This window comes from Bufo bufo, chromosome 1 (assembly GCF_905171765.1).
Source record: "Bufo bufo chromosome 1, aBufBuf1.1, whole genome shotgun sequence".
NCBI lineage: Eukaryota > Metazoa > Chordata > Amphibia > Anura > Bufonidae > Bufo > Bufo bufo.
The window spans coordinates 766448394-766466290 of NC_053389.1; the positions used below are offsets into that span (position 1 = coordinate 766448394).

Sequence of the window (17897 nt, forward strand, 5' to 3'; positions counted from 1 at the left end):
AATCCCTAAATACGATTATTCGCTTTCTTCATGAAGGCTTCAAAAAAGGTCTGAAAACGAATACATTGAAGGTTCACTTTACTGCAATAAATGCGCAACAACAAGGAAAGTTTTCAAATAATCCATTAATCCGCACTTTCTTCTAAGCCTTGAAGAATATTAATCCTTCCTTCCATTCTCCAATTCCATCCTGGGATCTGTCTGTGGTATTGTCCGCCTTGTGTAAACCTCCATTCGAGCCGCTTGAAGAAGCTTCCATAAAACACTTGTCTGGGAAAGCCTTATTCCTAGTATCAATCACATCAGCAAGACGTATAAGTGATCTACAAGCCCTATCCTGTAGGGAACCATATTTCAGGGACTTAGGCCACTCTGTGGTTCTACGCACAATGCCAGGTTTCTTGCCCAAGGTTGCTTCAACTACCAACATTAACCAGGAGATATCGCTCCCAGTAATCCAGTCTAACACTCAAGACCAGGATCAAACTCATCTCCTGGATGTCAGAAGAGTTCTTCTGTTCTACCTACAAGTCACTTCATCATTCAGAGGATGTGAAAGTCTCTTTTTACAGCACCAGGGCCCTAACAAGGGTAAAAGGGCCAGTAAAGCAACTTTGGCGAGGTGGATCAAACAGACTATAGAGTTGGCCTACTCAATGGCTGAGTTACAGTGTCCATTATTATTAAAGGCCCATTCAACAAGGTCCACAGCTTCGTCCTGGGCTGAGCTGGCACAAGTCCCATTGGAACAAATCTGCAGAGCCGCAACATGGTCTACATCATCGACCTTCATTAAACACTACAGGCTAGACATTCAGGCAGCAGAAGAGGCTTCTTTTGGCAAACGAGTGCTATAGTTGGCGGCCAGTGCTCCCCCCCTTTGAGTACTGCTTTAAAAATCCCTTTGGTGTGTGCTGCCAAGGACGAACAGGAAAGCAAAAATTTACTTACCGAAATTTTTGTTTCCTGGAGTCCGTAGGCAGCACAATATGCCCACCCTTAATAAATTATTGCTGCATACAATACATGGCTCTGTGTGCTCTGTGGTGCTTTATACTGGGAGGTACTATGTTATTAATCAATCTATTGCTTGCTAATTGGTCTCTATTCTGGTTGTACCTAGGGGACTTAACCCTTTGGTGTGTGCTGCCTACAGACTCCAGGAAACAAAAATTTTGGTAAGTAAATTTTCGCTATTCCACGCAGAAGAGACCAATTTAGCGATGACATGGGACACTCTAAAAGCATTTCTTCCCGGGTCCCTGCACTCTAGGATATCTCACATTAAAAAAGACACCAAACGACTAGAAACAGAAATGGAGTTACAGTGCAACACATTGGAACAACAATATATTCAGCACCAGACTGGATTTAATAGAAATGCTTGGCTTCAAGCAGGCAGGAAATACCTTACAATCCTTAAAGACAACGCGGATAGGAAATTATTTTTTATGAACAGGCAGCATTTGAATTAGGGAACCAATAAGCTAAACTTTTGGCTCAACTGATCCGTCACAACTCGCCATCTACAACGATATTATCGTTAAGAGACTCTGCAGGTCAGACAATTAACACGCAACAAACTATCCTTCAAACTTTTACACAATTCTACCGAGAGCTATATAAATCCAGCATAACAACTTCAGAAATAAAGATAAGTGCCTATCTGGAAAGTATACCTCTCCCCAAGCTCACAGTAGAACAAAGTATGCAATTAGACCAACCGATTAGCCTAGAAGAAATTACGCAAGCCATATCAGATCTCAATAATGGGAAGTCACCTGGGCCTGATGGACTTCCTAAGGAAGTCTATGCCAAATACACGAAGGAACTAGCCCCGCAACTACTGGCCACCTTCCATGCATCTCTGGAAACAGGAGAATTGCCGGAGTCATTCATGGAAGTAACCATTATTTTATTACTGAATCCAGATAAAGACCCTTTAGAATGCAGTTCATATAGACCCATCGCATTACTGAATGTAGATTATAAAATCCTAAATAGGGTACTGGCCACTCGACTAAACCGGGTAATCCTGTCACTGGTGCACCAGGATCAGACCGGATTCATGCCAGGAAAGTCCACCACAGAAAATATTAGAAGAGTTCAAGTGGTCACACAAGTAGGATATGCATTGAACGCTGAATGGGCATTGGCCTCATTGGATGCAGTCAAGGCCTTTGATTCCATAGAATGGGCCTTCTTGTTTCAGTGCCTAAAGGGATATGGTTTTGGTCCACAATTTCTCAAATGGATCACAGATAGCAACGGGGTGAGCAGATTATTAATAAATGGGGAGCTCTCAGAAACATTTCAGCTTCACAGGGGCACTAGACAGGGATGCCCACTGTCACCACTCCTGTTTGCTCTGGCGATTGAGACTTTGGCAATCAGGGTGAGAAGCAGCAATAATTTAAACGGGGTGAAACTGGGAGAGAAAGAGATGCGTATTGGATTATATGCAGATGACATAATCCTATATTTATCAGCACCTAGCACATCTATTAAGGGTGCAATAGAACTGATAAATGAATATGGGGAGTTTTCAGGCCTCAGAATTAATTGGGGGAAATCAGTGTATATGTCTCTGGGCAGAGCAAACTGGACAGGCCCATCTCATGTGGAGATGCTGAAGGTGGTGGATACATTTAAATACCTTGGAGTAATTATCACAAAAAAATACTCTCAGGCCCTGTCGCTCAGTATTCATCCCTTAGTTGGTCATATAAGGGATAAACTACAAAATTGGAAGACCTTACCCATTATAATTGCAGGCCGCATTAACTTGATCAAAATGATCATACTCCCCAAAGCCCTATACACACTTCAACACTCTGAAATACACATTCCCAAGGCAGTATTCCAGGAATTAGATTCACTATCTAGGACTTTTATATGGGGAAGATCTAGAGCTAAATTAGGCCTGGATACATGAAAACACCCTAAGGTAGAAGGGGGTATGGCACTACCAGACTATCATACTTATTATTTAGGGGACCAACTGAGGTTAATCAACACATGGCACTCCTCTGAAGAGCTGCCTGTCTCAGAATATATTTTTTAAAACAATACCTAAATTGCCACACACATTGGTCAGTCCTTGAAATGCCTCCTAAACTTCAGAGATCACTGCTGCCTCTCCATAGATTGGCGCAACTAATTTGGAAGGAGGCCAAAACACTAACCCAATTCATGGGGGTCACGTCTGACATACCTCTGTGGGCCAATCAATCATTACCACAAATGCAAGTAGTTATGGGGGCAGACAGATGGCAGTGGGCACTGGTTAAAACCCTTGGAGATGTATTTGAACAGGGAGTGTTGATGACATTTGAAGCACTAGCACAGAAATACAATTTTCCCCAAACCCATTTTCTTTTCATATTTGCAGCTCAGATCTGCTTTACAGAGCAGTTTCCCGACCATCAATACTACGATATCCAAATTCCCTCTCATAGGAGTCGTTAAGACCCAAGCACCTAGAGGACTGGTGTCAGTAATTTACTCGCAGCTGGTACAGGCAAAAGTCACAGCTAATCCCCTCAACATAATAGACAAATGGAAAAAAGTAATACCCACACTGACTGAGGAATCAATTTCAGATTTATTGGAATCGCATTTACATGTATCGCCAGCAGTTGATAATAAACATTATTCATCAGTCATACCTCACACCAATTAGGTTGTACAGAATGGGCAGGGCACCTTCGACTGCATGCCCAAGGTGTGGGGAAATGGAGGCAGACTTTTGGCATATGATCTGGAGGTGTGGTCCGATGACGGCCTTCTGGGAAGAGGTGATTTTGTTTCTCTCAGACTTATTGCCGGTCCGGGTGGAGTGTAGACCCGAGATCTGCCTACTGGGGATATTGAACGAGGATAACTGGGATCATTACATGTCTAGATTTTTAAAGGAGTCCTTATTCATGGCACGTAAATGCATTGCCTTGACATGGTATGATCCCAATACGCCAAGTTTGTCTATGCGGAAAAAACAAATAAACCAAATTCTTCTATACATAGTACTAGTTTTCAAACACCGCAATAAACCACAGAAATTTGACAGGGCCTGGGGTTCGTGGTGCGACTTCTCCGTACACACAGTACACATCCTCAAGACTACATCAAGCTATTTCACTGGCTCGGGGCTCCATGGCACAATCGATTTAGTAGGAATACTGGGAAGATGTCGAAATGGCGCCGTGACTTGAAGGATCATGGTGGCGTCAACAGCGCAGTGGGTAACGGAAAACACTGAAACAATTGTGAATGTTGAAAATACTAGATATTTATGAGATACGGTACACTTGTTTGCACTCGGACGTGTTCCAGGAATGAATATATCAATGTACTGTAACTTTGTTTTAATTCCTGTTAATAAAAGTAAAAAAAATAAAAAGAAGGCAGCGGCGCTCTCTCTGCTCACCAAACACAGCGCCGTACTTTGTATAGTGGCTGTGCTTGGTATCGCAGCTCAGCCCCATTCACTTCTATGGGCTGAGCTGCGCCTAGGTCACGTGACCATTAAACGTGTCATCACTGGCCTAGGGAAAGCTAGAAGAAGTTAGCCGCGCCTTCTCAAACAACTGATCGGCGGGGGGGGGGGGGGGGGGTCTCGGGTCTCAGAACCCCACCAATCAGATACTGATGATCTATCCAGAAGATAGGTCATCAGTTAAATAATCCTGGAAAACCCCTTTAAGGCCTCATTCACACATCCGTGTCCATGATGACATTTGTGACAAGATGGCCAGTGGTTCATCCATGAAGATGGATGTGAAGGATCTGTGTTTGGTCTGTGCGTCCATTTTTTTGCTGTCCGCGTGTGAACCCTATTCCACAGACACGGCTAGGATGAAAGTTAGTTTCCAGGGCATCTCCTAGCAACGATCTCTAAAAACTACAGACCAAACACGATTGCCATCCGTGTTGTGTATGTTGCTTTCACGGACCCATAGACTATAATGTGCATGAGGGAGCTGTAATCACGGATAAAATTGGGCATGCTTCCTTGGTATCACCTCGGACCCACAGTCCACGGAAAACCACTGACAAAGGCTACATGCACACGAACGTTGTTTGTTTCCGTGTCTGTTCCGTTTTGTTTGCAGATAGGATGCGGACACATTCATTACAGTGGGTCCGCAAAAAATGCGGGCCCATTCATTACAGTGGGTCTGCAAAAAATGTGGACAGCACACCGCGTGCTGTCCGCATCAGTATGTCCGGTCTGTAGCCCTGCAAAAAAAATAGAACATGTCCTATTCTTGTCCGTTTTAGGCATTGGTAGGATGTCACCCATTTTTTTTCGCGGATCCGCAATTTGCGGACCGCAAAACACATATGGTCGTGTGCATGTAGCCAAATACACACATTAAAGTCAATGGTTACATGTGCATGTGGTTCCCTGATGTGTGAAAGAGGTCTAATTAAAAACAAATGCATACCTACCGTTCAGAATCCTATCGGTTCCAGCACCGCCACTTCTCTCCGCTACTACAGCGAGTACATTACATTACAGCGGCAGAGAGGAGTTGCAGTGCTGGAACTGAGGGGGTTCGTCTCCTACCTGCTGCTGCAGCCGTGACATAGTGCTTTGGCTGCATGGCTTGCATGTTTTAAGAAAAGTGACAATCTGTGAAGCACAAATCAGGTTCAGAAAACTGGTTGTCACCTTCCTGGTGCAGATGACTATCACCCCCCTCCTTCCCCCCCCCCAAAAAAAGAAAGCAGATTCTTTTAGTTATTGATACAGACTATGTTCCTGTACACATTGAACAGGCTGAGGGCTCTGGTAAGGTAGAACTATGTTCTTTAAAGGGCATCTGTCAGCAGTTTTGTACCTATGACACTGGCTGACCTGTTACATGTGCACTTGGCAGCTGAAGACATCTGTGTTGGTCCCATGTTCATATGTGCCCGCATTGTAAGAAAAATTATGTTTTACCATATGCAAATGAGCCTTTAGGAGCAACGGGGGCGTTGCCGTTACACCTAGAGGCTCTGCACTCTCTGCAACTGCTGTACCCTCTGCACTTTGATTGACAGGGCCGGGCAGTGAAAACATCATCATACCAGGCCCTGTCTATCAAAGTGCAGAGGGCGCAGCAGTTGCAGAGAGAGCAGAGCCTCTAGGTGTGACAGAAACGCCCACGTTGCGCCTAGAGGCTCATTTGCATATGGTAAAACATCATTTTTCTCAGCAATGAGGGCACATATGACCATGGGACCAACACAGATGCCTTCAGCTGCCAAGTGCACATGTAACAGGTCAGCCAGCGTCACAGGTACAAATGTCCTTTAAATAACTAACAGGATCTAGCTGATGATAAAGAAGAGCCCTGTTCCACTAGCATTTGGTGTCCTCTTTAGCTTTTTTTCAATGTAGGGATGCCGCCCACTGAAGTTGCCCGCAATTTAGGTCACATGCCTCGGTGTCCTCCTTTAAGACTTCTGGTTTCGTCCCCCGGGATTTTTTTTAAGTTTTTCAAGATGCCGACTGTGGACTTGATTGATGAAGCTGAAATAATCATCTCCAGTTGAAAAGGGTACAGCAGGGGCTTCAGCATCCTGGCAAGAGATGGAACCAGAGGGGCGTTAGACAAGAGCAAAGGATTTCATACCAGTGTTGTCAGTCATAGCCCTTTACATCAAGTGTCGATTAGAAAAACAGGGGCTCATTTACTTATGGCGCTACGCCAGTATTGGATGTAAAAAAAAGTTGCAAGACCCCGTTTTGCAACTTTTTTTTTATGCCGTCCTCATGGGGAGTGGGGGAAAGCCAGAATGGGGTAATGGGCCCCGGCACATTCACAAACATTTACGCCATTTCTAGGTGTAAGTTGTCGAAAGAGTATTCATCATAAATTAGGTGCATACTCCGGAGTAAAAAGTCCCCCACAATCTTTTATAGAGACAGCACCACTGTTGTCCTCAGGCCATGTCTGGTTCTACAGCTTATCCCCATTCACTTTCTCTGTGGTACCAGGCACAGGCCATGGACAGGAGACCATTATTTCTAAGCCCTTCAGCCCTTCAGCAGTGTTGCATCTAGAAATTTGGCGTCAGCCACTGAAAGCCCTAAGGGCTAAAATCCTACAATGGATTGTGATCTTCTAGAGCAGTGTTCCTCAACTCCAGTCCTCAGGGCCCACCTCTCGGTCGTGATTTGAGAATATCCCACAGAATGAATACCTGTGGCACTGACGCACTGACACTAATTATATCACCTGCTCAATACTAAGGAAATCCTGAAAACATGACCTGCAGGTGGGCCCTGAGGACTGGAGGCGAGGAACCCTGATCTAGAGCATTGCATTGTAGGAGACATAGTGTGGTTGTCTACATTAGACTATTGACTGTTTTGAGTATATTCCATATAGTCACCATGGCTCTCTATATAACTAGTTCCAGGTGGAGTGACCATAGGAAAAAGGAATCATCCTCTGGATGCTGGAGATAGCCAATCCCTTGATGACAGCCATTAAGGCCTCATGTTCAGATCCTGCTGTGGGCCCTAATGTCGCTCCACGCGCCTCCAATTATTATATTTGAGCGTTGTAATCAGAAATCCCATCTAAAAAGTATATGGTTGTATGTTCCATTGTATGGCGTATTATGGGGTACTCTCGTCTAGAAGCTTTGTACAGCATCATAGCGAGTGCCTATGGGTGTATAATATGGATCTGTATGGATTCTATGTACTGTCATAGTGTGGAGTGACCATGCTGTATACTGTCAACTAAGGCTGCGTTCACATCTCCGTTTTGGAGATCCAGCAGCTTGATCCAGCTCAGATGCCAGCTGTCGGCTGGAAAATAAACCGTTGTACGCAACTTTTGTCCAGCCGAAACACGGTATTTATCCTGGAAATCGTATGGTACCCAACAGAGCAGAGTCTATGTGACTTGGCAGTATGAAGTGTCCTACAGTCATCTCTGCTACATGCATGAGCCTAATCCGGCTGATGGTGTTTCATGCGTCATGTTTCAGGTGCAGTTCCTCTGGTGTTCACACCTCAGCCACCATTTAGGTGAAGCTTTCCCTCATTGGAGCATTTAGGAGTGGATATGTAATTATGTAGGTAAATTGGAGCTTGGTGGACCCTGGATGTTCACCGTTGCCTACAAGATGATGTTTCTGGCAATAATATTACACTGTGGCCTGTAACCTTATACCTCGAGGGTGTCACCAGTTTCATTCTACAAAATAGTGGTAGTCTGTAGTGGCATTCTTAAAGGGGAGCTCTGGTTTTGTATGGAGCTTACTAACATGAGTACACCATTTGGTCAAACACTGCAATGTATCTTCCAGAGTAATATGTTCTCCAAGATGGTGGCGTCTCATTAAAGATGAGGTATGTCTATACACTCTAAGTTGGAAAGATTTATCAAACTGAGGCTGGGTTCACTGTCCATTTTTGTCCTACATTAAGCGTATACGTTGGGGAAAATAAAAGAATACAAAAGCGTAGTACACTAAAAACATGGCACCATGTTCAAAGTTATGAGGGATGTGACTGCACATCTATGTAATTAAACCACAAGGTTAATAGAGGCGGAAATGATTTATTGAGTAGATCGAGAACAAAATTCTCATAATATATGGAAAAAAAACACATCTTAAAGGATCTTGACAAATCATCTCCTCTTCCAAGAATAGGATAGTTAGGAGGTCAGATGAAGAGAACGGTTATGCTTTGTTCTGATAGGGGACACAAAGAAGCAACACGGAAACGTTACATACAACACCTTGTCATGACGGTCACGAGTATCAATGAAAATAACATATGCAGTTTCTGGACATGATGAAGTTAAAGGGGTATTCCCATCTCATAAAGTAGCACTTCCACAACATACTTTATTCTCTGACCTGTTAGAAAGTTGCATCACACAATCTGTAGAGAAGGTAATTTTCTCACCAGTGACTGTATTTGTGAGTTATAACCTCCCTTCTCATCCTCAGCTGTGGGGGCCAGTTTCTCTATGTATTCCTATGGGAGCCTCAATGTCAGTCTCATAGGAATGAATAGAGAAGTAACTGACTTCCTGTCCTGGTCAGTTGGAGAGTCAGAGCGCTGGTCACATGACACAGCTGAGTATCAGAAGGGAGGTTATAACTCACAAATACAGTCACTGGTGAGAAGGTTACCTTCACTACAGTATACATCATGCACCTTTCTAACAGGTAAGAGAATAAAAATTGTGGGAGTGCTTCTTTACACGATACAGCATCACTTTATGATCGGTGGAGTTCCTTAAAGCACAGTACCATGCACAGGTGGGTGGCTGGGAGCGCCATTCTGCCAGGAAAACCAGAAAAAGGGACGCAGCACTAAAACAGCGTGACCCTCTACATAGAGATCCTTGAGGTCGGATCCCCACCAATCATAAAGAGATGACATATCCTAGCAGTATCCCATAGCTTCAAAAGATGGGAATACCCTGTTATGTACACAAGCACATATAACTTGAACAGGCTCTGCATCTAAAGCTTAAAGGGGCTGGCCCCCTGGGAATCGGCCCACCGGGAAATTTCCCTGTAAGGTCTATGGCCAATCTGCCCCTGGAGAGGAGGCAGCGCACGCACTGCCATGGAACTTCTGAAAATAGCTGAGTTTGTGCACCACGTATGCGCAGCCTCCTCTACATTCCTGGCAGTGTGCAACAGTGCTCCTTTCCAGAGACAGGAGATGGCTCCGGCACCTGTCGGACATTACTATTACTCAACTTTTTAAATAGATTAATAGTTTATATAAACTTTAACTAGAGTCCAGATGTGGACCTGTGTTCTAAATATTCGATCGTGTGAAATATTTTTGAAAAGTGAGTGCAAAATATATAAAATATAGAGAATGAGCGACACAGATTTGATGAGAGGCGGGAACAATATTCTAAATTTATGGTCCTTTTTGTGTGCCATTTTATATAATCCTTCATACAGTAATTATTAGAGGCCATCAGAAAATACTTGGTGGTCCAAGGATAATTCACAAGTTAAACTATATAGAATTTTACGTCCCAAATAATAAGAATAGAATATACAAAAAAAATAAACTGAATAAACGTAACTCTTCTCGAGATAATAAAAATAGTCTAATCATACTGACAGTCAATTCACAGTGTACTGCAGGCATCTACTTCAGAAGAAGTTGTTTGCATAGTGAAGAATTAGTGTAACGGGGTGCCGAAGGCACACTCGGTCTCCCATCAGCCGCAGACCTGCTGCTTAGCTTCGGGAGCGAGGATCTGTGTTTGACCTCGTTCCCAGGGTGGCTTTGCTAGCTGGGAGGCTCCCTGCTCCTAGGTCTGCCTTGAGCACCGAGCTGATTACTCGGTGCTCGACTGGTCAGTCTGTCGGTCATGTGACGCTGGCCACGTCACATGACCCTCACTCCCCACTATAAATACAGGCAGCCTGCTGGTCACAGGTTGCCTGTTAATTTAGGTTCCTGGCAGTTGTTGGATACCTGTGTACTTACCTGATCCTGTTCCCTGACGATCCTTTGCCTGCTCCTCCTGTACTGCGCATCCTTCCTGGTATATTGACCTCGGCTTCCACCTGACTATTCTTTGCGGACTCCTTTGGTACTTCTCGACTCTCCTGGTATTTACGACCCCGGCTTCTCCTGACCTTTCTTTGCTTATCCCTCTGTACTGCGTTGTCCTCTTGGTTTTGACCCGGTCCGTTCACTATCCGTTATTTGTCTTGTCTGTCCTTCCCGCACGTATCCTAAGTTAGGAACTGCCGTCCAGTTGTCCCCTGTCATCAGGACTCGTGAGGCAAGTAGGCAGGGCCAGGGGTGAGGGTGGAGCGCAGTGGTCACTATCCTCCCCCCTGTGTGTGTGTACGTGACCGTTACAATCAGCCCAGTCACCGGTCAACATTTCTATATGCTGCAAGCTCACGTTATAATTTCTTCCATTCTCTCTCTGTAGTGAGAGAGAGAGACACTGCCTGCTTGGCTTAGTGTTGATGCTGCTGTGATCACACAGATCACACATTGACTAGAACACACTGTTTGGGCAAGATATGCAAGTTATTTCAGCTGTGTATCTATCTCTCTTTCAGACGGAATTAAAGGACTGCTGTCATTCACGTCTCCTTCTCAGGGTAGGACTGGGAACTAAACGTGGCCCTGGAAAAAAGGTTTAAAGGGGTTCTGCACTTTGTTTAAACTGATGATCTATCCTCTGGATAGATCGTCAGCATCTGATCAGCGGGGGTCTGACACCCGGGACCCCCGCCAATCAGCTGTTTGAGAAGGTAGCGGCGCTCCAGGAGCACCACGGCCTTCTCACTGTTTACCGCAGGCCCAGTGATGTTACGACTTGTATCAACTGGCCTGGGTGCGGCCAAGCTCCATTCAGGTGATCAAAGCTTAGCCCCGCCCAGGCCAGTTAATACAAGTCCTGACGTCACTGGGTCTTCAGTAAACAGTGAGAAGGCCGTGGCGCTCCTGGAGCGCCGCTACCTTCTCAAACAGCTGAAAGGCGGGGGTCCCGGGTATCGGACCCCCGCCGATCAGATGCTGATGATCTATCCAGAGGCTAGATCATCAGTTTAAACAAACCGCAGAACCCCTTTAAATGGCCTCATGTTGCAGGTAGGTCCAAACTGACAGAAGACGGGGCAACAAAATTAGGCAGGGCTAACATATGTAGGCAGGGAAACAGAAGTAGGCAGGGCCAACAATACCACTATACCACCCCAGCTGAACCAAATACCACAGTGCAGCACTGAATACTGCCATCTGCTACACAGTATTCAACTGTATCACTGTCCTGAGGATGGTGATACAGTTGATTTCAGGAGGGCAGCTGCTGGCCTGGTACGTAAGGGAGAATCAGTTCATTATGAACCTGGCTGGCGGCCATGGCATCGCCCACCGGGAAATTTCCCTGTAGGGTCTATGGCAAATCCACCGCTGCCTCTTCTATTTTGCTTCATATTGAAGTGAATAAAATGTGCAGCCTGCAAGTGAGCAGATTAGAAACTTGAATTTACCCAATGAGGACCATATCCCAGGAGGTTAAAGGAGGCACACTTTAATATTCTAATGACACTGAAAACAATGACTATTCTCTCATGGGTATACATAGTGGGACAGACAGTGGGAGGAGGGGGAAGTTTAATTGCAGATATTATTCTTATTGCTCACCTTCAGGCCCCCATTGTCATGGGACACCCTGCGAGTGGGCATAGTGTCTGGGTTCGATGGAGACTGGATGAGCTCCGCTCTCTGATCGTCCAGTCGACGACTTTGTGACTGCGCCAACATATCCATCAAATGGTTCATCTCAGGAGGTGGCGTGACTTGGGCTATGGAAAGAAATAGACTTAGGGTTATTGCTATGTGGTGATGCCAAAATATAATGGTTGGGGCTTTGGACTACTATGAGTTACAAGACTGGTGTTAATGAAGTTGGAGGCAGATTCTGGCTTTAGTTGTGTGAGAACTTCCAAGGGTGGTGTCAACACTCATGCCCACCCGAAACTTTTTGGAATTTGGTTTCCATGAAATGTACACAACCAGAATATACAGCCTCCATTTATAGGTTTATTGCCATGGACATCAATGAACATATGTGCTAAGATGTATATACTGTGTATTCATTGGGGAAAAAAAGGGAAACAGAATTGTGGGGCATGTAGACCTGAGAGGCAGGATTCTTTTCTGTGGACTTTTTTTTTTTTTAGATAAGGGTCTCTAGACATCACAGGATGTCCATCTAGAGGGACTCCTATAATACAGATGACATCTGCAGAGGAACCCAGCAGGAAGTGTTCAGTTCTACTGTAGCACCACCACAGAGGAAATGAAGAATTACACAGTAGGTATTGAAATCAACTGGCTGTGTGATGCATGAATGTGCCTGGTCCTCCAGAGTGAGAGACACTCTTTGTAGATGCTCTTCCCATTGGTTCTGATCAAGGTCCAGGACTCATTTTTTTATATCCTTTAAGAATTTCTGGAATAGTTGTGGGATTCCCTGGTTCAGGGCCCTCATCTACAGTATAAGACAGAACTGAGAGAGGCAACAAAGAATGTCTGCAGGGAAAGTAACACGTAACTGTTGCCAGTTGGATCTATCTTTAGGAGACACTGATAGTGAAGATACTTACAGCTGTTCTTGTCATCTTGGTCTCCTTTGCTGTGGACAATCTGTATGTTGCACCTCTGCTCATCCATTCTTGCACCCTGAACATGGGTCAGGAGGTTGAAGAAACCTTCCTGTTCCTTTGTGATTTCCTTCTATGGAAAAAAAAAAGTACATCAATGAAATACACAACATCTACAGGAACTGTGTCTAATGACCTCAAGCAATAAAGAGAACGTACAAAACAAGTCTAAGGTCAGTCCTTAGACAGTGTAGTAGAGGTTGGTTTCTACACAAGTTTCTACTGATCAGATCCTATGTTAAAGCTAGCCATAGACTTAATGGTAACAATCCCATCAAAAGCTACTAGAAGGAGCAATTCTGTCTACTAGAAGGAGAAATTCTGAAAATCATGTCTGATTAAATGCTGTGATCAAAGAAACATTTAATTAGTCCTCATGTGAGTTCACCATTAGCATCCCAATAGTGAAACCTATCATAACGCTTGTTGGATCGCGGGCAAGTTGTTGTGACTAATAAGTGGGATTAGGTTGTTTGCTATGGAGAACCTATTTTTATTGGAAGGGTCTCCTGACCATAATCTGATCCTAGGTTGGCCCTCAGCTATATTCTGTGAAGGAATCTTCCAGGGAGTGCTTAATTTTCTTGCAGCACCACCACAGTTCCAATTAACATCAATAGCCTGTTGTGGTTCCTCCAGAAAGAGTTATCCTAGATGTTCTAGAGACCCTTTGATGTAATGATGAGCCTCATAGCCTCAGTCTATTTATTGCCACAGCATTACACGACCATTAATACAGGACTGTGACATCCCATTCTGATATTATCAGATCGTATAGATCTGCAGCCGCTTGTTCCTAGAGGAGACACATTCTGACCAAAGACCAGATTAAATACATGCTATAAATTGGGACAGTTGAACTCCACTAACATATGCCCGGATCTGTAATTCAAGTATGTTGTATTGGCCATAAGCAAGGCAATAAATCTCTGAAAAAGGTTTTGGGGGGCATTTATGTAACAACATCAAGGGTCCATTTAGTGGATCCAAATCCACCTTCAGGTTCCTTGTGTTTGGCATCTAGGGTCAGTCCTACTGAAAAAGAGTCAAAATTTGCCATTGTTCATATCTTCTACTGGAGGTTATAGCCTAATTACCAATAAGTAATATACGAATAGACCACAGGAACCCAATATGTAGGGCAGTAGCTTCATTCTTTCAATTACTTTATATGTGGGAAAATTGCTATTTATGCTTTTGCTCTCCATAATATACCTTAAGTGGTCCTAAGGTAAAGCTTTAGAGTATTTAGAGGTAATAAGGGAGGGTCCCTCATTAGTGATTGACATACATTAATTACTGTATGTCAGTAGTATTTTTTCTCCAGAAGACATGATACCATTCATACTTCACACAGAAAGCCCAGTGATATCAATGGTGACTATGTAATTCTTCATTTTCCCTTTGATGGCCCTGCAGAATAAATTTAACACTTTCTGCTAGGTTGCAAAGAGTCCATCCAAATGTCCATCAAGTTCAACCAAGAGATGTCAAAAGATGTGGATGAGGGGAAGGAATATTGCTAAGTAAAAAAAATAGTTTCTCCCTATTGATCCAGAGGAAGGTAGGAAACCCATAATGCATAAACCAATCTGCCCTACATAGAAAAAAAATGTCCTTCCCTACCCTAAACCGTAAAGGTTCATCATTCAGAACAGGAATGTTATGTGCCTACTGGTAATTATGTCCTCCTCAGACATTTCTTCTCAAAACTAAATAAATCCAATTCTTGTAATCTTAGCTAAGATTGGGTTCAAGGGGACCCTTCCAGACATCCACTCTAGGGCTCCCCTGTATAATCTTCTCATCAGTGAGATATAGTGTCAGATATTGTCATATCATCCCATTGTAGCCCAGGACCAAAACACGACATACACTCTAGCTGCCATGCAATAAGGCCACTTGGTTTAGGGCAAAATAACCTTAAATGAACCCCAGGTGGCCCTACCAGAATTATGGGCATTGCTACGAGGCCATGTCTTAAGAGGCAGCAACTTATTATCGAAGTTTATAACTACTGTAAAGGTCCAGGAGTAGCTGCAAGTTTTCAAACCAGGACACATCCCTGATTTCTTTCTTTTTTTTTTTTACCTGTAAAGGTCTATGGTCCAGAAATACAAGAAGGTGTCAAAAACAAATTCTAGCCAGGACTTTGGAGATCTACATGGAAATCATAATTTCCCTTGTGTTCTAGCATAGGAAATTTAACTTAAATGTACTAAGGGGTTGATTATACTTAAGCCAAGGAACATAAAGCTTATCCTATAGACAGAAACACGTACTTGATATATACATCACAACCACTTATGCTCATCTAGACTGTCCTCCCACCCACACACATCATGAATGCTCCTCTTACCACAGGCCCCCCTTCATCGCTTGATATAGAGGTCTTTCTGGCCTGGTCCTCCTCAGCTCCATCTACTGGCTCCATCGTGGTTCCCCCGCTCTCTGCTCCTGGTGAGCAGATATCTGTGTGCCCATCTCAGTTGTGCAGCCTTATTAAATGTCCTCCGGGGGTCAACATACCCTCCCTCCCTTGTACAGATCATTAAATCATCCCATAATAAGGGAGGCCCCATCTGCAGGAAGGAGCTGGTTAATCCCCCATTAAGATTATCTGGGATAATTGTTAGTGGAGCAGAGGGTATATGTTGTCTGTGTGTTTACATATTTCTGTGATTATAGGCATGTCGCTGCATTGATATCTGCCGTGTGATGACCGCCTAGACCAGCAGCACATGTATACATATATGGGTGTACAGACATATACATTGTCACCCTTGGGCACCTATACTGGTAGTCAAGGAATTCAGGGTCATACTGTGGCACATGAAGCAGGATTATGATGTACTGTACAATCAGCCATTGCATTAAAGTGAATATCTTTAATGATCAAGCGGTGGAATATATTAGGCTGCAAGTCAACAGGTGGAATATATTAGGCTGCAAGTCAACAGGCAGCCCTTGTAGTTTGTGCGTTGGAAGCAGGAATAATGGGCAAGCGTAACCATCTGGTCGACTTTGACCAGGACCAAATTGTGATGGCTAGATGAGTGGGTCAGAGCATCTCTTGTGGTGATTCCTGTATGTAATGGTTAGTAACTACTAATCAAACATGGTGGTGGGCGTTCACTGTGCAGGGATTTTTTAATACACTGGGTCATTGTACAGTATATAGGAAATGGGAATTTTTATTTATTTTTTATAAAAACTGTGACTTTTGTTTTACATTTTTGTTTGTCCCCTTAGGGCGATTTCTGCAAAGCCTGCCATTTTTTTCATTGCTTGTACTTCACATTATAAATACTCCTGTATTACAGTGCGTAGTCAGTCTGACAGACAGGATTTAATACTGTGCATCCGGCTGGCTGGGACATGGCAGGCCTGGGGCCCTTTACAAGACACCAGCCTCCGTGTCTGCTACTCGGCACCCCGTGATTGCATTTGCAGGGTGCCTGCCGATCAGAAGACAGAGTGAGTTTCTTTCTATTCACTGGGGCATCAGAAGGATTAAACTGCCAAGATCTGAGTTATCTCCGATCCCGGCAGTGAGAGCCGGGTGCCTGATGCATAATACAGCCAGCACCTGCAGACGATGGTACGGGCCCAACTCCTGAGCCTGTGCTTTGGCCATGACTTATTATCACGATACAGGGAATTAGGTGTTAAAGGGGTTGTCTGTTTTTTTTGATGACCTCTCCTCAGGATAGGTCATCAATATGAGATCAGCGGGTGTTCAACTCCTGGCACCCCCACCGATCAACAGTTTGGAGGGGTTGCTACACTCACCTCCATGACCCCTCAAACAGCTCATCAGTGAGTGGTGGCATCATTCTCCTTAACCCCTTAAGGACTCAGCCCTATTTAACCTTAAAGTATAACTGTCATTTTTTTTTTTTCTGGAGTATTGGATTGTGGTGATTAATATCTCCTTGGTGGCCCTATTTCAACTTTTCACTGTGTATTCAATTACCCCTTAATTCCACAGTTTTGTTCCCTGTACTGCCTACTTTTACCTCTGCTTAAAATAGGGTTTCTAGGCATGGTCCGTCTATCTGTTGAAGGACGGAGCACACTGCGTGCAAGGTCACATTACTGACAGCCAGGGACTGTAAGTAAACGATTAAAGCCAGGTCCTCCCCAGCAGCTGATAACAGTGCCTGGGCTGTGTGCACTTCTCCCTGTCCCTGCGCTTGGCAGACGCTCCCTCACTCAGCAGAGCTGGAGAATGCAGAGTTGAATCAGCGCAGACCAGGGAAGGGAGATCTGCCGTCTGCTCAGTGTATAAATGAAAGCAACATGTGGTAAGAGGACCCCTTTGTGCTGCAGGAGATTAACCCTGGAGGGAGAGGGCTCTGGTTACTGACACTTTTGGGGGGCTATTGTTACTGGCTAGTGAGGGCAGGCGGGATTAGTCTCAGGCCTCATGCACACGACCGTATTTTTTCACGGTCCGCAAAACGGGATTCCGTTGGTCCGTGATCCGTGACCGTTTTTTCGTCTGTGGGTCTTCCTTGATTTTTGGAGGATCCACGTTTTGGTGTCCGCCTGGCCGTGCGGAGCCAAACGGATCCGTCCTGAATTACAATACAAGTCAATGGGGACGGATCCGTTTGATGTTGACACAATATGGTGCAATTTCAAACGGATCCGTCCCCCATTGACTTTCAATGTAAAGTCAGGAGTTAATATACCATAGGATCTGAGTTTTC

The 17897-nt window shown here is 44.4% G+C and overlaps 1 protein-coding gene across 1 annotated transcript; it reads right to left on the reverse strand.

The window, feature by feature from the left end:
* Positions 1-6444: 6444 nt before the first annotated feature.
* On the reverse strand, positions 6445-15616 carry PCP2 (Purkinje cell protein 2). Its single transcript, XM_040415882.1, has 4 exons — positions 15542-15616; positions 13126-13255; positions 12161-12321; positions 6445-6570 (listed from the first exon to the last, which is right to left on the reverse strand). The coding sequence occupies exons 1-4, from the start codon at positions 15614-15616 to the stop codon at positions 6445-6447; spliced, it is 492 nt and encodes a 163-aa protein (XP_040271816.1).
* Positions 15617-17897: the final 2281 nt, after the last annotated feature.